The sequence below is a fragment of the Dromiciops gliroides genome, chromosome 1, assembly GCF_019393635.1.
Source record: "Dromiciops gliroides isolate mDroGli1 chromosome 1, mDroGli1.pri, whole genome shotgun sequence".
Classification (NCBI taxonomy): domain Eukaryota; kingdom Metazoa; phylum Chordata; class Mammalia; order Microbiotheria; family Microbiotheriidae; genus Dromiciops; species Dromiciops gliroides.
This window is the reverse complement of record NC_057861.1, coordinates 54,856,795-54,880,313: the sequence shown is the minus strand read 5'-3', so window position 1 is coordinate 54,880,313 and position 23,519 is coordinate 54,856,795. Positions and strand designations below refer to the sequence as shown.

The following is a 23,519-nucleotide window of genomic DNA, read 5'->3' as shown; positions in this document are numbered from 1 at the left end:
ACTAGAAGCAGTTATAGATCGTCTGTACCAACTCCAGGAACAATGTACTTCTATGACACGCCATCATTCCTTTCCAGAAGCCAGCTCTCTTCCACTTGGAGGGTTACATCACCCTTTAGACTTACACATTATACTTACTACACCTTTATTCCCATATATGTCCCTCCCTCCTTCCCTACCTAGTGAACTATCCCTGGTTACAAAGTATGAAAAAGAAAGAGAAAGCAAAGGACTTCAATGTGACCCACAAGATTGAGGGCTAGACATTTTCTCTAGTCCTCACTAACTCTCCAAAACAAAACAAAAAAACCTCAAAAGAAGATTTCTATGCCTTAGGTGGAGCAATTATAACACAACTAGGAGCAATGGGTAGAAAAACAAACATGAATCTACACTTGACAGAAGAAAAACTTTGCTAAAGATTAGAAGTATCCAAAAGTGAAATGGACTGCCTTAGGAATTAGTGGGTTCCCACTCATGGAAGTTGTTTAAGCAAAGGCAAGATGCTCATCCCATACTCTTTGAGTATGCCATGAAGAGGATTCTTTTTTAAATATGCTTTGGACGAGATGGCTGCCAAGGCCCCTTCTCCAAAGAACAAGTCATTCATACCATGCTAAAGAACCTCATTCTTTTTTTTTTTTAAGAGAGACAGTCAACAAGCATTTCTTTTTTTTTTCCTGAGGCAATTGGGGTTAAGTGACTTACCCAGGGTCACACAGTTAGTAAGTGTTAAGTGTCTGAGGCTGAATTTGAACTCAGCCCTCCTGAATCCAGGGCCGGTGCTCTATCCACTGCGCCACCTGGCTGCTCCAACAAGCATTTCTTAAAGCACTTACTCTGCACCAGGTACCTGTGCTAAGCCCTGAGGCAAAGAAAGGCAAAAACCTGCCCTGCCCTCAAGAAGCTCATATTTCAATAGGGAAAATAACATGTAAAAATTGTGTCAACAAGTACACATGTGTATAGATCATATGGACATGCACACATATACCACATACACAGTATACATGGAACATCATAGCAGAAGGAGGGTACCAGCAACGAGGAGGGCTGGGGAAGGCCTCCCCAAGAAGGTGGGCTTGTGACTGAGTCCTGAAGGAAGCCAGTGAAGCCTGGAGGCAGAGGGAAGGAGGGAGAGCACTCCAGGCATAGGGGGCAGCCAGTACAAAGGCAAGGAGTCCTGTGGGCAAGGAATGGCAGGAAGGCTGATAGATGCTCTGGGACCGAGAGCACATGGAGGGCAGGAAAGCATAAGAAGACTGGAAAGGTAAGAGAGGCCAGGCTGTAAAGGGCTTTAAATGCCAGACTAAGGCTTTTACACTGAAACTCAGAGGCAGCTGGGAGCCACAGGAGTTTATTGAGTGAGAGTGTGACCTACATCTATACTGTAGGAAAATTACTTTGGCAGCTAAGTGGAAGACTGGTTTGGGCAGAGAGTAAAGGCAGGGAAACTACTTCAGAAGATGCTGCTAAAGTCCTAGAGAGAGCCCGTGCACACATATTGATTTATATTTATATACATGTATATGCACATACATATGATCTAGGAAAGATGAAAAAGACAAGTCTGAAAACAGACTGAATGTGGAGTGCGAGTGTGAGTGAGGAGCTGAAATGTCATGTTGAATGACAGAGTCAGGATCTAGAGTATTGGACCAAATCTCTTTAAAGGAAGTTCAGTCGACCTAAATGGGAAGTCTTGGCTTCAATAACAGCACCTGCCTTGCAGGGCCCTTCATCATCATAATTTCATTAATGAAGTTTTTTATCTTGGGAAGCATAGCTTCATAATTAGAGTCAAGAGAACTATGGTTAGGTCTAGGCTCTGGCACTTACGGGGTACATGACTGAACCCCATAAACCAGGTCTTGCCCCACTCTGAACAAGCCCCTTCTTTTTTTTTTTTTTTTTTTTGGTGAGGCCATTGGAGTTAAGTGACTTGCCCAGGGTCACAAAGCTAGTAAGTGTTAAGTGTCTGAGGCCGGATTTGAACTCAGGTCCTCCTGAATCCAGGGCCAGTGCTTTATCCACTGCGCAACCTAGCTGCCCCTGAACAAGCCCCTTCTTAAGCCTTAGTTTCTTCACCTATAAAATAGATTGAATCTTTCTTGTACTCCGTAACTCACAGGGGCCCATATAAAAATCCATCCCAGATTGGGGAACCCACTAGAGTTCACCTGGCTTGCAGGCACCCAGGCCAACAACATTCCCCAGGAAGGTGAGGAAGACTTTAGAGATACTGTAAAAGCACTATTTGAAATGTGAGCCAGTTTGGAACAATCAAGTCACAGGATTGTTAGTATCTAGATCTGGAAGGGTCCTTAGAGTTCATCTTATTCAGCTCCTTTTTTAGAGATGGAAAAACTGTCCCAGAGTGGGGGAAAGACCTGCCCGTGAGCACACAAGTAGCAGAGTCAGAATTCAGACCTCAATCCTCTACCTGCAAATCCAGGGCTTGTTCCTTTGTCCTCCCCTTCTAGGTATCACTCGAGGGCTAACCTTGAACTCAGTGCTGCCATAGTCAACCTCATTTAGGGACTAACCTCAGTCGCCATCAATCACACCCAGAGTTCTTCAGGAGATGCCATTTGGCTTCTGCAGATGGGCAGCCCTGCCCTGCTAACAGGAAGTTATAAAACCACATCCAAAGACTCCATGCTGCTCTTTGATGGCAGACAATTTTTTCCTTTCCCTTGACCCTCCTCCTCCTCCTCCTCCTCTTCTCTAGCCAGGGTGAACAATGTCGATCACCCACCTGCTGGGCCTCTCTTTGTCCAAAAAACAAAAAACAAAACTGACCAGGTCTTCCTGGGCTGTGCTTATTTGGAAAATATGCCCTCTTCCCCTGGACATCTGTGGGCTGGCTTAGGCTATATCATTTGGGTGCCATGTGCATCCTGTAGAAAGTTCCCTGGGTGGTGTCTTAGAAGGAATTTGCTCCTCTGGATGACTCATTCCATTTTACTTTGTCCCAGCATTAGTTTAACCCTTCCTGGGGAGGGGAGGGGAGAGGTTTATTAGTCAGGGCTCCTGCTGCCTTTCAGGGCTGCTCATGTTGACACAGCCAAGGTGAAACTCCCCAACATTTTAGCAACGCCTTCACCTGCCCCTTCCCATCCTCCTCCTTTTTGTAGATGAATTACTATACAGAGGTTTAAGCCTTTAATCAGTGAGATCCTGCAGGATCTAAAAAAGATCTCAACAGGCTAGAAAATTGGGCCAAAGCTAATCAAAGGAAGTTCAGTTGAGCTAAATGGGAAGTCATATCACCTACTGGGTACCAAGTATGAACTAGATCAAGGTTGCCTTTGAATCTGCCCAGGAATAGTATCACCTGAAGCAAAAAAAAAAAAGAAAGAAAAGAAAAGAAAAAGAATCATAGAGGAGTTTCAGAGGTGGAAGAGAATTGAGCACATGGTTTTTTAAGCTAACATTTTATAAATCACTTTAGGGTTCATGAGGTACTCCACATACATTATCTCATTTGATCCTTACTGCAACCATATAAGATAGGTACTGCAGGTATTCTGATCCCCTTTTATAGAGAAGAAAACTGGAACATAGAAGAGGTTAATTAATTTGCCTATGGTCACAGCTAGTGAGTGACAGGGATAGGATCCAAACCTAGGTCTTGCCTCACTTCAATTTCAGTGCTCTCTCCACAGGACCCAAGCTAAAAGGACCCTTAGAGCATAGAATCGCAAAACTGATAGAAATTCTAAAGATGGGGCGGGGGCAGGGGGCGCGGGAAGGGAAAAAAAGAAATTCTAAAGACTGTCTCATCCATGGATTTTTAACCTTTTTTGTATCATGGCAGACTTGGCAGACTTGTGAACCCTATGGACAGGCCCTTTCTCACAGTGGTAGTTCTCAGGATTCAAAAGGAAGCCAGTTATTTTGAAATAAAGACATACTTTTTTCCCCACCAAGTTCATAGATCCTCTGAAATTTATCCATGGACTCCGGATTAAGAACTCCTGATGTAGTCCAACACCTTCATTTTGTAGATGAGGAAACTAATTCTCAGACGGGAAATGCCCTGCCTGAGATCATGCAATAAAGTATTGGAAGAGCCAAGACTACAACCTGGGTTTCCTGATAAGATGTCTTGAGGCTAAAGGTCATGAAGAAGCTGTATAATGAGACTACACCCAAAAGTTCACTAAGAACAGTCCTCTACTTCAAAATTAAAAAAAAAAAAAGATGGGTGTCAATGCACTAAAATCTTTTCAAGTTGGGAGCAACTATGTGGTGCAGTGGATAAAGCACTGGCCCTGGCTTCAGGAGGACCTGAGTTCAAATGTGGCCTCAGACACTTGACACTTACTAGCTGTGTGACCCTGGGCAAGTCACTTAACCCTCAGTGCCCTGGCCCCCCTCAAAAAAAAATCTTTTCAAGTCTATATTTAGACCACCCTAGGCATTTAAATATTTTAAAGTGGGATGAAGAGACTCTTTCCCTTGAATTTATTATCTTTGTGCCTCTTTTTAAAGGCGCCATACTTTAGAATTTTGCAGAGACTTTAGAGATTGCATGTAGAACTTTATCTGAAAAGTAGAGTATCTTCTAATAGATCTGAGAGCAGGAATTAGAAAGAGTCCTGGCCTGGCAGGCACAGTGCATATGAGACCTGGCATCAGCAAGATGACTTGGCGTCAGACACTTACTAGCTCTGTGACCCCAGGCAAGTCACTTAACCTCTGACTCAGTTTCTTCATCTGTAAAATGAGTATAATAATAGCACATACCTCCCAGGGTTGTTGTGAGGATCAAATGAGGTATGCTAATACAAGTCAGTTCATTGTAAGCTTTTAAGGCTTAAAACCTTGTCTTTGTAAAGTACTTTACAAACCTTAAAGCACCATATAAGGGCCAGCTATTATTATTATTATCATCATCATCATTATGCCCCAGCTATACCACTATCTATAACTTTGGGCAAGTCATTCCCCATCCCTGGTTCTCAGTTTGATTGTCACGATTATCGGGCCCTTGTAGACCTAAGATTCTTGGATTCTATTTTAGCTTTGAGGCATGGATTGGGGAGAGATAAACAAAATTTCTGAAATATGCCTGAATCTGCCATGGCTTGGACTTACCAATTTGCTTATCATTTACCTTCCTGTCAAACTGGGCCATGTTTGTGTGGCTTTGGATTTTTCTACAAAATACTACCACTGCAGACACTGGGGTATCTGAGACATACGGTATCCTATAAGAAGTACTGACTTTGGGGCAGCTAGGTGGCACAGTAGATAAACACCAGCCCTGGATTCAGAAGGACCTGAGTTTCAAATCAGACACTTGACACGTACTAGCTGTGTGACCCTGGGCGAAGTCACTTAACCTCCATTGTCCCGCCCCCCCCCCCCAAAAAAGTACTGACTTTCTAGTTAAAAGACCTTGGTTTGAATGCTGGCTTTACCAATTATCTGTGTCCTTGCACAGCTCAGTTTCTCTCTCTGACCTTCACTTCCCTCCCCTGTGAAACAGGGGACTTTGGTTGTTTCAGTCATGTCCTACTCTTGAATGACCCCATTTGGGTTTTCTTGGCAAAGATTCTGGAATGATTTGCCATTTCCTTCTCCAGCTCATTTTACAGATGAGAAAACTGAGGCAAACAGGGTGAAGTGACCCTCAGGGCCACACAGCTATCTCAAGTCAGATTGGAACTCAGAAGATGAGTCTTCCTGACTCCAGGCTCAGAACTCTATCCATTACACCACCCTCCTGCCCTGACATTGGACTACCTGACCTCCACAGACCCTACCAGCTCACAATCCTGTCATTGTTTAGAAACTCAGCTCAGGCCCAGGCCTCCCAGCCTGAGCCACTTGGAGGCATACTGGTTGTAGATTTTTCCCGTGACTTCATCCTAGTCACCTTCATATTTTGTAATGAGTCACTTTCAGGTGATGTAACTGGCATGCTGCATGGGATCTCAGGATCCCATGGGGAATGTGCAGTGACTGGTATCAGGGAATAAGATCTGCCACTTGGCACGAGAGAGGCTGTAGTGGAGGTCAACAGCAGCCCCTGTGTGAGACAACACAAATACGGTCATTACAGAGCAATTCGGTTTATCAAATTAATGTACATTTATTGAGGGCCTACTATGCACAAGACCCTCAACAACAGCCCTGCTCTGCTGCATCATCATGGCCATAGGTGAGCCTGAATTCTCACAAGCCTTAGCAGCAACTACCAGGCAGGCTGGGAGATCACAGACCTGGGTCTGACAGAGGCTTGTCGCTGAGGAGGTGGGATTTGGGGGCCACAATAGCTCACGGCAGCCACCTCTTATGGTCTTGGAGCAGTGGTTAAGTATTGTAGCTTGTGCAGGGCACAGGGCTTAGCATTGGTGATACAGAACTGCCTAAGACATAGTCCTTCAGCCCAGGGAACTGGGAACTTGGGCCACAGTGCTAAGCACTTTACAAATATTACCACCTTCCCTGGGCGGTGGATGTTGTGTTGTTTTGTTTTGTTTTGTTTTGGTTTTTGTGGGGCTATGGGGGTTAAGTGACTTGCCCAGGGTCACAATGTTGTTATGATACTCATTTTAGAATGGCCCTGCGGACTGTCTACTGTGCCACCTCGACACCTCTGCATTGACCCCTTACTCTAAGTGGGACCTGAATCAAGTCACTTACTATCCTGCTATCTTCATTTCCCAACAGCCAAAGGGGCCTAATATTCACCTCCCAGGGATGCTATGGAAATTAATTAGATCAATAAATAAAATTCTTGTTAAGTGTGTTGAGCAATTTTGTGCTATAAAAAAAGCCATGCGTGTTGTTGTAGGAGATTGGATTGTTAATTGAGAGAGTGTGTCCCTGCCCCACCCATGAGAAATGTCTGTGCTAAAGACAGTCTCCAAGCATTAGACATTCCGGGCCTCCCCAAACTCCAATGTCTCTCCTAAAGACCTTCAGAGCTCACAGAAATGAGGCTAGTTTTCCTCTCCATGTCTGGAAAGAACCATCCCTCAGTCAGTGTGGAGTTTTAGTCAGAAAATTCCCCTGGCTACAGCCCCCAAAAACATTCTACTAACTGCCACCCAAGAAGGTCATTTCTTCCACCGGAAATGGGGGAAAAAAGTTGGTGCATCAGCCTCAAGTCATGCCATTGGCAATCAGGTCATGGAGAGCCCAGTGCCTTTGCTTAACTTCCACCTGCCCTCACATGTCCCTGTTGTGGAAAGTTTGATGCAAAACCTTGGGTGAGAGACCGGGGGAAGAAGCCTGAGTCGGCTTCCCCTCCATTTGTTTTAACAAGGAGCTGGTTATGATAGATGCTCAACAGATAAATGTGATGCCTTCCCATAAGGATGGCTTGGAGCATGCACTCACTGTGGAAACCCTGTGGTTCCCAGGGGCTTACAAGGAGTAGACTGTTTCCAGGGCAGGTGAACTTGTGAACATAAATTCCACAGTTAAGGAACCAGCATTTATTAAGCATTTACTAGGAGCCAAGCAGTGTGCTAAGCACCAGGGATTCAAAAACAGGCAGATAGGGATCCCTGCCCTCAAGAAGCTCCCTTTGGTAATGGTGGACAAATCATGTAAATAATGAGATACTTGAGATACACAGAAAGCAGAGGGAAGGTAATCCCAGAGGAAAAGCTCCAGCCACTGGGGTGGCTGAGGAAACCTCCTTCAGAAAGTGGTGTTTAAGCTGAGTCTGGAAAGGCAGTGGGAGCATTCCAGGCTTGGGAGGCACAGAGACAGGAGTGGGAGTATGTGTGGAAACAGGCAGGAGGCCTGTGTTGCTGGATCCGAGGATGTGATGGGGAGCCAATTGCCAGAGGGCTGGAAACCGAGGGAGGGGCCAGGGTGGGAAGAGCTTGAACGTGCCAAACAGAGGGTTTGGTCGGCTCTCCTGGAGGGAAGGAGTGTAGGCCATGACACGGTGGGGCGGCTGGATGGAAGGTGGTTGGAAGAGAGAGACCTGAGGCAAGGAAACCAAGCGTGCTGGACTCCAGGCTATCACTGTCCCCTGTCTCATACTTCCTTTGCATCCTGGCTCCCTCCTGCCTTTTCAGTCTTCTTACACCTTCCTCACCCACCCCACCCCCACCCCCACCCCACCCCCGCCTGCTCTGGATCCAGTGACACTGGCCTCCTTGTTGCTGCTCTTACAAGAAACTCATCTCCCAGCTCTGGTCCCCCTTGCTTAGAACACTCCCTCCTCATCTCCACTTCTTGGCTTCCTTCCAAGTCCCACCTCAAATCAGACCTTCCAGAAAAGCCTTTCCATCCCCCTTAACAGCTAGTGCCCTTTCCCTCCTCTGAGAGTTACCTCCTATTTATTCCACCTGGAGGTTGGTCCATAGTTGTTTACATGTTATGTCCCTCATTAGACTATGAGCTCCTTGAGGACAGGACTGTCTTTTGCCTTTCTGTGTAGGTCCAGTATTTAGTGCAGTGCCTGGCAAATAGGAGGTGCTTAATAATTGCTTGTTGAGGGGCAGCTAGGTGGTGCAGTGGATAGAGCACTGGCCCTGGAGTCAGGAGGTCCTGAGTTCAAATCTGATCTAGACACTTAACACTTGCTAGCTGTGGGACCCTGGGCAAGTCACTTAACCCCCAATTGCCTCACCAAAAAAAAAAAAAATTTGCTTGTTGACTGGCTGAGCTAACTAGTGATTGATCAGGTGAGGAGTGAGTACATAGTAGAAGAAGGCCTGTGCTAATCCTTGCTAATAAATGTTGGAGCTTTTCTGACCTTGATGACACACATGCAGTTGACTCTTGCCTGTTGAAAGGAAATTTCTGAACCCAGCCCAGCACTAGATCTTATACATGGGTTGTCATTTCATAGCCTACCTCCCCAGAAAAACCATCCAGAAGTCGACTTAGGTAGGCGTGAGATGAGTATATCAGGCTTTAGATGGGTTATTCAGTTGCTTGGTCATGGTGACTGAGCAGAAAGGAGAACAACAGACATTTCCTTTGGCTGGGGAGCCAAGTGTCCTCCAGGTCTCCAAGTCCCTTCAGTTCCTGGGGTTTCTTTATGGCTAGAGAGGGCTTTAGAGCTCATCCTTTTCACCCCCTCATTTTGAGAGGAAAAAACTGAGCCCCTCCCCCCAATTAAATTATTGGCCAGAGTCCCACAGGTAGTAAGTTTCAAACCCAGCTCCTCTGATGCTCAGTCCTGTGCTCTTTCCTCTATGCTGCAGTGAGGAGCAGAGCCTCTCCTCATCACACTCCCTTGCAACACCTTTTCCTTCCCCCACCGCCCCATACAGAATTAGTGGCCATGCTTTGGGGCCTTCTCATCCTACCCCCTAAACCACAGGCCTGACCATATCTAATACTATGTTAATGTTGTCAGGCAAGAGCCATCACTGGGTTTTCCCCCCAAAGTATTCTGGGTATTTTTCTAGCAGTATTCTAACTATTAATCATAAAACTTTTGTTGAACACCTACCTACCATATGGAAGGCCCTATAGTGGGAGAGATTAATCACAGTTCCCATTCCTGTTGCATTTTATGTTTACAGAAAGTTTTCTTCACAACAATCCTGGGAAGCTGGTCATGTAAATGATATTATCCCCTTCTTACAGACAAAGGCTCAGGGAATACAAATTACTTGCTCCTGGTCGTATATGAAATGTCCAATCTGGCATGCAAACGCAGATCTTCTGACTTTAAGACCAGCGCTCTTTCTACCACCTGGATAGAAAGTCAGAGACTTTCTTTCTTTCTTATCCATAAGGATCGGACAATCTAAGTCGCCTCAGTTCAGCAATGATTTAGTAAATATCTGTGTTCATCCTCTCCACTTACCAAGTCAACACCCTAGTTCAGTCTCTCATTTCCTCTTATCTGGACTATATGCAGTAGCCTAACAGTCTCCCTGTCTCAAGACCTTTCCCCTCCAGCTGCCAAAATGATTTCTCTAAAGCGCCCAAGCCTTTCCTGCCTCATCCATCTCTCTCTCTTTGTATACATACATATATACACATACTTGTATATACATACAGTGTTTATGACATGTTGTTTCCCCCATTAGAATGTAAACTCCTTGGGGCAGCTAGGTGGTGCAGTGGATAGAGCATCAGCCCTGGAGTCAGGAATACCTGAGTTCAAATCCGGCCTCAGACACTTAAACTTACTAGCTGTGTGACCCTGGGCAAGTCACTTAACCCCAATTGCCTTAAAAAAAAAAAAATGTAAACTCCTTGAGGTCTCAGTGTTGAGCACAGTACCTGGCACATACCTCAATGAATGTTTAATAAATGTTTGCTGATTGATTGATAGTGTGGAAATTTATTTTGATTTGGGGACCCTACTTTTAGGCTGAGATTAGAAAAAGCCTTAGGCCCTCAGGGTCTCTCCCCCTCCTCCTCAGCTTCAGCTGAGCAGAAAAAGTCCCGTGGACTATACAAGACGCCAGGTCAGACAGCTGGGGGGGAAAAAAGCCCCCAGCTCCGACCTGAGCAGAGCTATCTGAAGGATCCTGGATGGTCTGTGCTGAGGCATAAGGCTCACGAGCGCACCGCCCCCCCCCCACCAGCTACAGCTCTGGCTGGCGGATTATCTTGGTCTGTGGGGCGAAGGAAGCCCCGAGATTTGAGTGGCGAGAAGAAAAGGTATATATAGACCTGGGAGTTAGATAGGAGGAAGGATGGACTAGGGACAAGGAAGGAGACTAGAGGGAGAGGGACTAGATAAAGGAGACTTGAGAGACAGACTAGGGGGACGGATGGAGGAGACTCGAGGAAGGACTAGGAGAGAGGCTGACTAGAGGGGAGCCTGGACAAGGACGGAGGAGAGTTTGGTTTGGAAAAGGAGAGACGGGCTGACAAGGTTACGGGGCCTTAATACAAAGCAGGGAAAGTGTAACTTGCCCTGAGGCTGGAGGCGGCTAAGGCTCTTATTGTATTCAAGAAGTTCAAGGCGCAGCAGGTGGGAAAGAGACGCAGTGGAAAGAGACCGCAGGAAAGCAGTCAGGTTGTACTTTATTTCCCTGTATTCCTAAATTGAAATAGTATCTCTTGAATAGAGTTTGCTTTGATTATTTAGTTAAGAGCCTTCTTAATCTTTAGTTTATCAGTTTGGGAGCAGTGTGGTGGAACTTTATCAACGGCCCACATTAAATGAAACGAAGTCAGCCAAATAGTCACAAGTCCCCGATTAGTCCTCCAGTCAGCTGTAGCCCCCCAAATTAGGTTAGTCAATTCAAAAAATCTTCTAACATTTGAATGGCGACCACGGCGAGGATCTTAGCTGCCCAATTATAATTTTCGAAATTTATCCATTTTCATATAATCATAATTTTCATAACTCATTATATATCAATTTCCAGGTTAAGTAGTGGTTTACTTACATCATTATTTTTTTTACATGATTGAAGCATTGTTATCAGTAGTGCCTGACAAGGATACAAGGCTCCTCAAATGAGCTTACAGCCTAAGTCCTATTATAACTTCATATTGAATTGCTGAGTTCTCTTTGGGGGGGGAGGGATGTTGGAACACAAAGGCTTTTTTTTAAAAATCGGATGTCAAAATTTGTTTTTACATGTATTTGGGGAAAATACAAATTCTAAATGAATTGAATTTAAAAAAAAGAAAGGGGGAGGAGGCTTACAATCTAGATTGGATACATAAGCACTTGCACTCCAAATAAGCATAGTACGAAAAATAGAAACTGGATGCAAGAGTGCACAGGAGAAAAACAAAGTGCTAGGCGGGCCAAAGAATGGGATCCTGGAAGGCTTCCGAGGAAGACAGCATTAAGGACTGGGCTGCTTTGAAGGATAATTTCGGAGTCAGGCATATAAAAGATAGCTGGCTGGGGCAGGCCGCTAGGTGGCCAGTGGATTAGCAGCCACGGCCCTGGATTCAGGAGGACCCGAGTTCAAATCTGGCCTCAGACCCTTGACACTTACTAGCTGTGTGACCCTGGGCAAGTCACTTAACCCCCATTGCTCACTAAACAAAACTTAAAAAATGTAATTGGGAAAAGATAGCTGGCAATACGTGGTCCTATGTGACAAAGACTAGATGACAAGTGTAGGACGATAAATGCCCCTGGAGTTGAAAGCATGGTGGCATCCCCATGAGCTGAAGGACTTAGAGAGGGCTTTCTGAAGGAAATGAACCTTGAGTTGGGCTTAGAGGATGCAGCAGAATTCAGATCCAGCTTAGGAAATCCTGTGAGCACAAGGCTGCTCACAGGCCACGAACCAGTGCTGATCCCCACCCAGGAGAAAGTGAAGTACAGCAAACCCGGCCAAATGCCTCTGTTAAGTCTATGTCACTTTTGTGTAGGAAAAAACGTTTAACTGCTTCAGAAATCCACTTACACCCGTGTCCTTTGGTGTTTTCCTCCCCTGACAGCTTTCTCAAGAGTTTGGGCCTAGCGCTATGCTGGCCGACATGTCAACAACTAACAACATAGCCCAGGCTCGGAAGCTGGTGGAGCAGCTCCGCATCGAGGCTGGAGTGGAGAGGTCAAGGTAAGCAAGGAGGGGCCTTAGACCCTAAACTGTCCGGGGATAGGAGAGAGTTTCACACTGACCTGTGAAACATCAGAACTAGAAGGAGCTCCCAACTTAGATGGAGAGAGACTCGAGAGCACAAACTGTGAGATCTGGAAGGGACGTTAGGACACAGAACAGACTATCGAGCTGGCTGAGGCTTGATAACAGAACATAGAAGGTTGAACAATCTAGTCCATACCCTCATTTTAACAGATGAGGAAGCTGGATCCTGGGGGGACTTACCAAGGTCACACAGTCAGTCAGCATCAGAGATCATAGCTCATAAAGCATGGTCAGGGGGACAGCTGGCGCTAGGTGTTGCAGTGGATACAAGCACCGCCCTGGCTTCAGGAGGACCTGAGTTCAAATCTAGCCTCAGACACTGTGTGACCCTGAGCAAGTCACTTAACCTTCATTACCCCACCTACTTTCTACCTCTTCTACAAAGTAGGAATAAGTATCTGTGCCCAAGGTATTGTGAAGACCAAATGAGAGAATTCAGTTCACCAAATATGTATTAAATATCCACTGTATACAAGAAGGGACTGGGGACTAAGGAGACGATACAATATGCACTCGAAGCATTTGAAACTCTTTAGGGCTCCATGTGATATTGTTATTAGAACTCCTGTGTGTTTTAGGCCTCTGCTAGGATATATAGAGGATTATGAGAAGAACAAACGAGGCCCCTGCTCTCTGGGGGCTCCCTCTAGTTGGGGAGACAAAACTAGACACACAGGAAATGATTAAAGACGAGTCTCAGATGATTTCTTTCCCTACCGCCCGCCCCATGCTGGTGGGTAAGTGTCTGGCCTTTGCTGCTCCTCATCCCTCTGCCTTGGCCCTTAGTTTTCCGTCCAGGCCTCACTTCTCTAGCATCTCTTTCAGTCCTCGAAGGGCAACGGCCCTTCAAGATCATATGGTCCAAGGGTCTTAGCCTGGGGCCCATGAACTTGTTTTTTTTTTAAAATATTTTGATATTTATCATTTCAACTTTCAGTTGAATTGATCTTCTTTGTAACCCATATATTTGATTGTGTGCATTTAAAAACATAATTCTGAAGCATCCCTAGGCTTTACCAGACTCACTGCCACAGGGTCCAGAACATCAAAAAGGCCAGGAAACCCTGACCTAGCTCAGCCTTCTCCTCATTTTATAGACTGAATTATCTGAGAACTTTAGAGATTAAGTAACTTGTCCCCAATGATGCAGATCTGTAAATCGAAGAGCCACGTTTGAATTCAGATCGTCTGATGCTAACACCCCAGTGTGCTTTTCCCGTACTACTTCCACCCATTCTGCCTGGGAAAAGCACCTCTACCTTGAGTGCATGCCTTAAATTCCCCCCAGAATTTCTTGTCTTCCATTTTTGTTTTATGGTTTTAGTCATTTGTCTGGTAGACATTTGTTATAGATCTATATTATTTACCAGGCACTAAGGGAGAAAAGAGTTTAGCTAAAACCTGGTGCTTGCCTTCATAGAGCTTATCGCTCCAATGAAAGAAGATACAAACATGGACAGCTATAGTGCTTAATAATTTATGGTAAGAGGGGCAGCTAGTGGCGCAGTGGATAGAGCATTGGCCCCTGGAGTCAGGAGTACCTAAGTTCAAATCCAGCCTCAGACACTTAACACTTACTAGCTGTGTGCCCTGGGCAAGTCCCCTTAACCCCAATTGCCTCACTAAAAATAATAATAATAATATAATTTATGGTAAGGAGACAAAGTGCCTCGGTGTCCAAAGGGGAAGGTAGATACTGTAGCCTGAGGGAAGGGAGAAAAGCATTGAGGAAAGTCTCCAGAATGAGGTGGCATTCTCATTGGGCTACAATTAAAAAGATGGATAAGGTTTCAAGAGATAAAGATGGAGGAGAAGAGAGAGCATTCCGCACACAAAGAACAGGCTGAGCAGAGGTACTAAGGATGCACGCTGCTTTCAGGAGACAGCATGTCGGTATTGGTTGGACTGGGTGGCCTCCAAGGTCCCTCTCGCTTCTAAAACTCTGTGATGTGGATGGTGGTCATAGCTGATGAACTCCATCCCTGACCGAGGGAGGTAGAAAGGCTGCTGCAGCCCTGAAGGGAGAGGTCTTAAAGAAAAAAAGTCACTGCCCATCAAGCATCTGAATATTCTAACCCTGGATCTCCATGAACCACCTAACCACAGCCCCCTGATTGGCCAGGCCTCGGGGCCAGGTTCCCCAGCCTAAGAAATGCTTTCTGGCACAATGTGTGTCAGGGGTAGGGGAGAGAAAGGGGCAACCAAGTTTTTTTAGTTGTGTTTTTTTTTTTTCTCTTAGCTCTTTTCAACCCAGCCTGAGGTTTGGGGCCCCTAAAAACAGCAACCAGACTCAGACTCTGGGGCATTGCACATCTGAGAGGCTGGCTCAGCAAAGGCCTAACAAATTACAGCGTCTCCCACAGCAGACAGTCCTAAGCCTGAAGTACAGCTAAGCAGCCTATTAACTTCTACATCACAAACTCAGCCAGGACGGGAGCAGAGGTGTGTCCCTGGTTTTTATGGAAGGAGTTTTCCTGTAAATGCCGGGGGTGTGGGGAGGGACTGAAATGCTGTAAGCCACAACACCGAGTCTATTTCCAGTGTCTTTAGACTCTTTTTATAGTCTGGGATGGTCGACTTTTAAAATAGACCCACAGAAACCAAACTGGGTGCTGGAAATCAAAGGAGATGATCCAGTGAAGAGTTGGGTTAGGAACAGAGAGAGGCACAGCAGTGTTCTCTGTCTCTGGGGAGCCTCCAGTCTGTCCATCTCAACCAAACCAGTTTGAAGCAATGGACTGACTAATCAGGAAGCCCAGCTGCTGTCCAGCTGCACCACCAACAGACTGTGTGCAGCCTCGGGCCAATCACATCACCTCTCTGGTTCCTAGCTTCCTTATCTATAAATGCCTCTGAGGTCTCTTCTAGTTCTAAATTCTATTTCGAAGTCCAAGCTAAATGTGTACTCTGCAGTACAGTACGAGACCTTGAGCCCATCCAATCATTCCTTCCTTTTGTGTGAATAGTGGAGGATGAGCTGGATTAGAGGGTTGCTAAGGCTTCTAACCTAGGATTCGCCACCCATGAACTCCCTTCCCCACTTGTACAGTCGCAGGGTCTAGGTTAGCTTCTCTTTATAGCAGGAAAAAACAAGTACAGAGAGGGGACTGGACTTTACATATCACTAGGACTAAAACTCGGAACTTCCTGGTCACAGGCCTCAGAGTAGACTGCAGGGTCGTCATAGGTTTAGAGCTGGAAAGGGCCTTGGAAGGCCATTAATCCAAGCCCATCATTTAACAAATAAGGAGGCTAATCTCTCTCTGAACTGAGAAGTTAAGTGATTTGCCTGTGTTCACACAGCTAGTAAGTTTCTGAGTTAGGGTTTGAACTCGGGTATTCCTGTTCCAAAATCTGCCCCACCCCCACCCCCAGCCACTGCGCCATGTCATCCCTGTTTTTAAAAAAAAATTATTTTATTGTACAATTTCTTTGATATTTTATTTTTTTGAATCATCAAAATCTACTTCTCTCCTTCTCATGCCAGCCCTCCACAACCAGCAGCATCTGAGAATGAAAAAAAAGCCCCCCATACTAAGCATGGAAAGTCGCAGCAAAATAAATTTCTGCATTGGCCATGTCCACAAATCTAAATGTCTCAATTCCACTTTGAGTCCTTTGCCTCTCTCAGGAGGGTGGGGTAACACGTTTTCCTCTTAATCCTCACAGTTGTGTTGATCATTACAATAATCGAGTGCTGCTTCTTTCAGAGTTGATTGTCTTTATCTCATTCTTGTCATTTTATAAATTGGTCTCCTGGTTCTTTTCACCTCAGTCTGCAGCAGTCTATACAAGTCTTCCAGGTTTCTCTGAAACCATCTCCTTCATTCTTTATAGCAGAGTAATTAGTCGTCCATCACATTTATATCCCATAACTTTTTGAGTCATTCCCAATTCATGGGCACCTGTTCAGATTCCATTGTTTGCCACTCCAAAAGAGCTAGCAATATTTTTGTACATCTTGAGTAGAGTTAGTTTTGCTTAGGACTGATCCCTGTCTTAATCCTCCCTCCTTCTAATCCCCCCCCTTTCCTTCATATTTCCCTTTTGATTGAAGTATATTTCTGTACCCAACTCTGTTGTGTATCCCTCCTTTGACTAGTTCAGATGAGTGACCCTCACCGCCTCCTCCTTGCTTGTATAGATGATCTACTTGCATACCGTTGCTATGAGATCATTTTCCCTAACCTTCCTTTCCTTCCCCAATTAGTGTATTCCTGTCCTCTTTCCATTCTTCTCATAAGTACATCAAGACATGGTAGAATCATTCCCAGGTCTTGTCTAATTAGACTCCCTTTGTGATAGAATTCAGAGGAAATACATGTATATCTCCTCATATTTGAAGAGAAGCAGCTTATTCTTGCTTACTGCCTATCATTGTTCATTCATGTTTGCCTTTTTATCTTTCTCTTAACTCCTGTGTTTTGAACTTCAAGATTTTACACAATCCTGTTCTTTAAGTTGGGAAATACTTGGAAGTCCTCTTTTTCATTAAAGATCCATTTTTTTCCCCTTTCTGGGTAAGTTATACTTGGCTATAAAGCCTTGCCTTTACCTTCTGGAATAGTGTATTCCAGTTCTCTGCTTCTTTAAGTGGTGGCTGCTAAATCATGTGTGATCCTGACTCTGGCTCTCCTCGGTACTTGAATTCTTTCTTTCTTTCTGTCTACTTGAAGTATTTTTTCTTTGACCTAGAAAGCTCTGGATTTTGACTTTGATATTCTGGAAGTTTCCATTTTGTGGTCTCTTTCAAGACGTGACCAATGGATTCTTTCTTTTTTCTACTTTGTCTCTGGTTCTAAGAGATCTGGGTGGTTGTGTTTATGACTTTCTTGAGGTATGATATCTAAGCTTTTTGTTGTTGTTCATGGCTCTTTCAGGTAGTCCAATCATTCTTAACTTGTTTCTCCTATGTCTGTTTTCCTGATCATTTGTTTTTTGCTATTGAGCATACTAATATTTTCTTCTACTTTTTCAGCCATTTGACTTGTTTTAATATTTCTTATTATCTCATGGAGTCATTGGCATATATTTGGGACCATTCTAATTTTCAGGACGTTTGTTGATTGGGCAAAGTTTTATACTTCTTATGCCCAGCTGTCAATTCCCTTTGCTACTTTGTTCTTCCCATAGCTCTCATTTCTTTTCTGATTCTACCTCTAGTGCTCTTATTTCACTTATGAAAACAGTTTTTTAACTTTAAACTCTGATTTTCTTTCTTTCAGGAATTCGGTTTGAATTTGTGCCAAACCATGTTTTTTCCTGAGGTTTTGCATGCTTCTTTTTTTTAATTTGGTCATTCTTCCAGCCTACTTTTTGTTTTCAGACTTTAGTCAAAGCAGGCTTTGTGCACTGGTCTTCTGGTCCTACTGCTTTCTAGGGGCCTGAGTGTTGTATTATTCCAAACGCTCTCAGGAACAGTTTAGGTATAGGGGAACTGCAAACTTTCAGTGCTCCCAAAGAGGTCCCAGTCTAGGGCAAAATCTGATTGTTGCTCCCCCCCCCTTGTCTAAGGTCAGCAATTTCCTGATCTGAATATGAGCCCAAGGAGCAGAAGAATGCTGCTTGATTCATTCACACTCAGCCAGCTGGCAAACTCTGCTGGTTTCTGAGACAAAATGCAGGCTCCTTTTTGGTCTGGGATTCTTGCCCTCATCATTCCTTAGCAGGCTTCAGATTGGGCTAGAAACTGGAACTGAGACCCTGCTCTGCTCCTGGGGTCAGAGTCCTACTGCTGCTGTTTGTTTCTGAATTTGCTTCTTTCACCCTAAGAAAACAAACCATCCCTGGCCATGGTTCCCTGTCTGCAGTCTGGGCAGGATCTTTGACTCATGTGGAACTGGGTAGTGAGTTACAAAGCTGCCAGTTGACACTTGTTCCTACACCCTGGAGTGCCCCAGTATAGGTCTAGGGCCAGCCCTTGCACTCATATACAACCTCTCCCTGGGAGCCAGAGTGTTCCACAGTGATGATCCTGGCTAGATCCTCTCCCTGGTGTCCACAGACTTCTGTCTGTCTCTCCATTATGATCTGGGCTGGAAAAGTGACTCACTCTGACTTTTTCTTGGATTTTTCCGTCAGAATTCAATCTGGTGCATTTTTTAGATCTTTTTAGAGGAGTTTGGGAGGTTGTTTGTTTGTTTTGGGGGAGGGGCTCATTGTACTGCTTCCTGCTACTCCACCTCCATGCCATCCCTTTCCATCTATGCTTCACAAGGAAGCCTGGACCATTTTGGCCAGTCTCACCTCTAATCTTTAAATTTTTTTTTTAATTTTAGCAGGACAATGGGGGTGTTAAGTGACTTGCCCAGGGTCACATCGCTAGTAAGTGTCTGAGGCCGGATTTGAACTCAGGTCCTCCTGAATCCAGGGCGGTGCTTTATCCACTGCGCCACCCTAGCTGCCCCCTCCTACATCTTAATAAATCCAGCACTACCAACATTCCCCTTTCATCCTGCAAATTAGGTGCCAGCTCAGACACCTGGTTGAGGCCTCCTGCCCCCCAGTCACTTCCATTAAGTAGGCTTACCACCCACAACTTCACCCCCACACCACACTTTTAGACCTTGAGGACTTGGAATGATGAGGCAGCCTGTGCTTAGCCGCCTTTAGCTGAGAAATCAGGCTGAGTGAGATGCTTGACTGGAGTGTCATCAGTGACTGTTGAACGGCTTCACAGGAGATTTCTTTCAGATTGGCCTCTGATGGTTGTAAACACAGTGAAGCGCCTGGCAATTTCCTTGCTGTGTCTGAGCCTTCTTTCCTTTTTATGCCAGTTCCTCATTTACCAAAATGCTAGCCCAATAAGTTAAATAAGATCCCCTTCCTTTTTTCCTTGAATGCAGCCCATTCTAATGGTAACAGTGACGCACTTCCTTTTCTGAAGCAGTCTGGTGTAGAGAAAACAGGCTGTTAGACTCGACTAGAACCTTAAAATATAGAAAATCAGAGCTAAAAAGTGCCTACGGACATAGAACGCATAATGTCAAAATGAGAAGGGATGACCTCAAATGTAGAACACAGAATGAATGTTAGGTCAATCCAGTCCAACCCTTTCATTTGCAGAGAATGAAACTGAGGCTCAAAGACTCAAAGCATTTGGCCCAGGGGCAAAAAGCCAGTTAGAACATAAATATATTTGTATGTAGTACCTTCTAAGGGCAAAATCTGTGCCTGCTGCTCTGGGGAACGTGAAGAGTGAGATTTTGTCAATGCTCTCAAGGGGATACTCTCCAGCAGGGGGGGAACAACAAACAGGGCAAAATGTGAACTCCAGGGGGCTAGAAAGAACAGAGAGAGAACATTCAGCTTGGAAGATCAAGGAAGTCTTCCTGGAGGAAGTGACACTGGAGCTGGGTACTGGAGGATAAGCAGGCCTCTGATTAGGGGAGGGAGGAGTGCAGGACATTCCACACCAAGGGAGAAACACATAAACAGGAAACCACAGGGTGTATTGAGGGAGCAGGACCAGGCTTTCTATCCACAACTGTCAGTGATTCTTCTAGGCTCTGGACTGCATGTCCTTACTTTCTCTTTATCCCACCTCTTTTCCTTCAGGCCACTGAACTATTGCCTTTCCTTGAGGAGAGAAAGGAGTCCCAAGCTACGGAAACATCCCATCCTTGCTGGGATTAGAGGGGGGGTCATCTTTCTAGAATGGAGCCAAGGCTGAGAATCCGAATTTAAAAACCGGAAAGGCTCCTCAGAGACCATCTAATCCCATCCTCTGCTCTTACAGATGAAAAAAGTCCCATGACTCACCCAAGATCACACAGATAGTAGGGAGTGGAATGAGCATTCAAACCCAAAACCCAACTCTACCAACTTTGAGTCCAGGACTCTACCTCAGCAGAACCCCAGATCATTCTACCCTAAAGGTAGGAGTGTGGAGTACTTGGATCTTAAAGGTCCTTCCCAACTCCATTTGGCCTAGAACTATATGGACTGAATACTGTAGCAGCCTTGACTAGAAGCAATGACTCCCCCCCCCCCCCAAAAAAAAAAAAATACATGCACTGAAAAAAGCACAGCCCAGAAACCTCTCTGGGATTTTGCCTCCCATTTTGGTCTGGGTCTCTGCAGAGATGCTGTAGAAATCTAGGATCGTAGAATGTGAGTGTAGAATACAGAACAAAGACTGTCAGACTTGGAGGGGACTTTAGAAAATCAAACATGAAATATCAGATCTAGGAAGAACATTGAGACAGATTAAAGACTATCAGACCTGGAAGGCCTCTTACAATGTAGAATCTTTGAGCTGGCAGGAGCCCTTGGAAATCATGGGAAATGGAGACCCTGAGAAGGGAGGTTAATATTGTATTTCTTTAAAAGCTACTCTTCCAGGGGCAGCTAGGTGGCACAGTGGATAGAGCACTGGCCCTGGAATCAGGAGGACCTGAGTTCAAATCCGGTCTCAGACACTTGACACTTAGTAGCTGTGTGACCCTAGGCAAGTCACTTAACCCCAATTGCCTCACTTAAAAAAAAAAAAGCTACTCTTCCCTAAGTGGGAAAACCATTTGTGAAGCTTCAGTAGCATGAGTGCATCAGGCCTATCTAGAATTGGCTCCATTTCTTAGGTAGGAAGTAGAGGGAAGGAAAAGGAGAATCCCAAGAACTCTCACTTACATGGCACCTGATCCTCACTACATAGAAAGACCAGTGGGTTTTTGGAGTCAGCTTGATTGCATAATACAGTAGAAAGAGTATAGAACTTCAGTAAGAAGCCCTGGCTTTTGGCCCTGGGTCTATAGCTTTCTCAGCTATGTAACTATGGACTCGTCTTTGAAACTTCTATTTTCTCCCCTGTAAAGATGGGATGATAACAACAAATGTACTTCCTGTCATACAGGGCGTTGGAAAGATGGTTCAACCAGTCTCTGCTCTAAGATCCCATAGAGCTTGGAATCATTTGGTCTTCTGGTGGATTGTACGGCCTGGACCCAAATCCAGTGCCCCTGATCTTCCCTTTCACAGGGCTGTTTTGAAGATCAAAGCCTCTGCAGCCCTTTAAGTACTGACAGCAGTCCCAAGTGCTCAGCACCAAAGCTGCCTCCCACGACCAGTGAGCAGCAGGGTGCAATGGAACAAGTTATCTATTTCCCCAAACCAGTAGTTTCCTCATTTGTAAAAGGAGGAGGTCGGACTAAATGACCTCTGACCTAGATGAGGTCCCTTTCAGCTCCAGATCTGTGATCCCTTGATGAGCCAGCCCTTGCCCAAGGCCAGGAAAAGGATAATGTGTTCCTCAGCTCGTGCCTAACCTTGTTTCTCTGTGCATTCAGGTCTCCAAAGCCTCCTCGGAGCTCATGAGTTACTGTGAACAGCACGCCCGGAATGACCCCTTGCTGGTGGGAGTGCCTGCCTCAGAGAACCCCTTCAAGGACAAAAAGCCTTGTATCATCCTATAGCTCCGTCCTCCTGTGCACACGCAGCCTCTCTCCCTGGCAGGGCCATCCCCGTTCAGTCTCAATTTCAAGCCAAACCTGTCCTAAGTCACAAAAACTCTCAACAGCCAAAAACACCCCCAGCAACACTGCGGCCACAGCCACCACCACCATGAGGAGGGGGAAACACTATGCTTTGTGTTGGGTGGAAAATCAAACCCAGCGTGCCCACGAGGCGGGGTCCGCATGCCAATCTGAAGCAGTCTAAACGTCCCTGGGAGGAGGAGGGGAGGGGCAGGGCTTTGATTTTTTTTTTTTTTAAGATACTCTATTGCCATTTAAATCGTGGTTTCAAAATAAGGGTAGGTGGAGAGACAGGAGGGAGACCTAGGGTGTCTGCCAGTTATTAAGGGACCCTCCCATCAAGGTCACCGTGGCCCTGGGTTGTAATTCTTCCTAGACTGACCTGCCATTCAGAGACTCCGGTTAGATTGGCAGGAGTTCAGATTTAAAGGAATTGCTCATTCTTTTAAAAAAAAGAAACCTACCCTTTCATTTAAAAACGAAAAATAATATGGAAATTATGCATTGCTAAAATGGGACTAGGGGGAGGCTATTTTGACAACAGTATCATATAAAGGGATAATGAAGGCATGGAGGGGGGGAGGGGGGGCAGAGGGGGATAGGGAAGGGAAGTCATCCGTGGATCACAGCATGCGTTTCCCAGCTCACACAACATATGGCATTTGTATCTTCACCACCACATTGTGGGCAGCAGTCTCTCTAGAGCACCCCAGCCTTCAAGGGAGTCAGTTGACAGTGGCTTGAACTGGGGAGTGCCCATGTCCTGCATTGCCAATTCTGGGGGGGGGGGTTGGGGGAGGGGTTCTGGGGGGGAAGCATGAGGTATTGATGTGGGTATTCAAAACCTTTGATCCCATCCTAGCTCTTCAATTTCTGTATATTGTTGCCTGAGCTGGGGGCTCAGGATGAATCCTTTGATCTTGTCTTCTGAGAATTGGGGGTGGGAGTAGGGTCAAGATTGCTTTTTGCTTCCGAGGGCAAGGGGGTTTGAAAGGGTTTTTGTTTGTTTGGTTTTTAATTAACTGTGTGGCTCAGTTCTTTTTAAAAACTCCTGCCCACTTATGAGATGATTCTTTGTCAAAGACACTAAAATAAGTGCCCCCCCAAGTGTCCTCTACTTCCTTTCCCCCGGGTCAAGATGTGCCCACCAACCCCTTTAAGTCCCAGAAAAATGGAGCTTAAGGCAACTCAGTTCAATCCTACAGCCAATTATTAGAGCCTTACTTTGTGCCAGGCCTTCGGCGGGCACCAGGGCGAGTTTAAGGTGTGTACAGAGAGCAAAAGCCCTTGCCCTCCTGAAGCTGAAAATCTTGTAGAGGAGAAATGACAGCGACATAAATTGGAATAAAATCAGCCAAAGGTGCCACAGGAGCTCAAGGAGGGGGGGGTGCATTCCCTTCTGAGGAGAGTTAGGAAAAGCTTCAGGGAAGAGGTTCATTCCACTGGAGTCAGGCCTTAAGGAAAGGTGAGGCAGAGAGGGAAATGTGGT

The 23,519-nt window shown here is 45.5% G+C and overlaps 1 protein-coding gene across 2 annotated transcripts; it reads left to right on the top strand.

Moving 5' to 3' along the window:
* The first annotated feature begins 12,372 nt into the window (after positions 1 to 12,372).
* On the top strand, positions 12,373 to 22,808 carry GNG7 (G protein subunit gamma 7). Of its 2 annotated transcripts, XM_043976540.1 has the most exons (3): positions 12,394 to 12,467; positions 14,597 to 14,603; positions 21,845 to 22,808. In XM_043976540.1, exons 1-3 carry the CDS (start codon positions 12,394 to 12,396, stop codon positions 21,968 to 21,970), a joined length of 207 nt encoding a protein of 68 aa, XP_043832475.1. In that variant the 3' UTR covers positions 21,971 to 22,808. The 2 variants fall into 2 exon arrangements, 1 of the variants encoding a protein (XP_043832475.1); XR_006354105.1 differs by lacking the exon at positions 14,597 to 14,603 and having other exon boundaries at positions 12,373 to 12,473.
* The last annotated feature ends 711 nt before the right edge of the window (positions 22,809 to 23,519 follow it).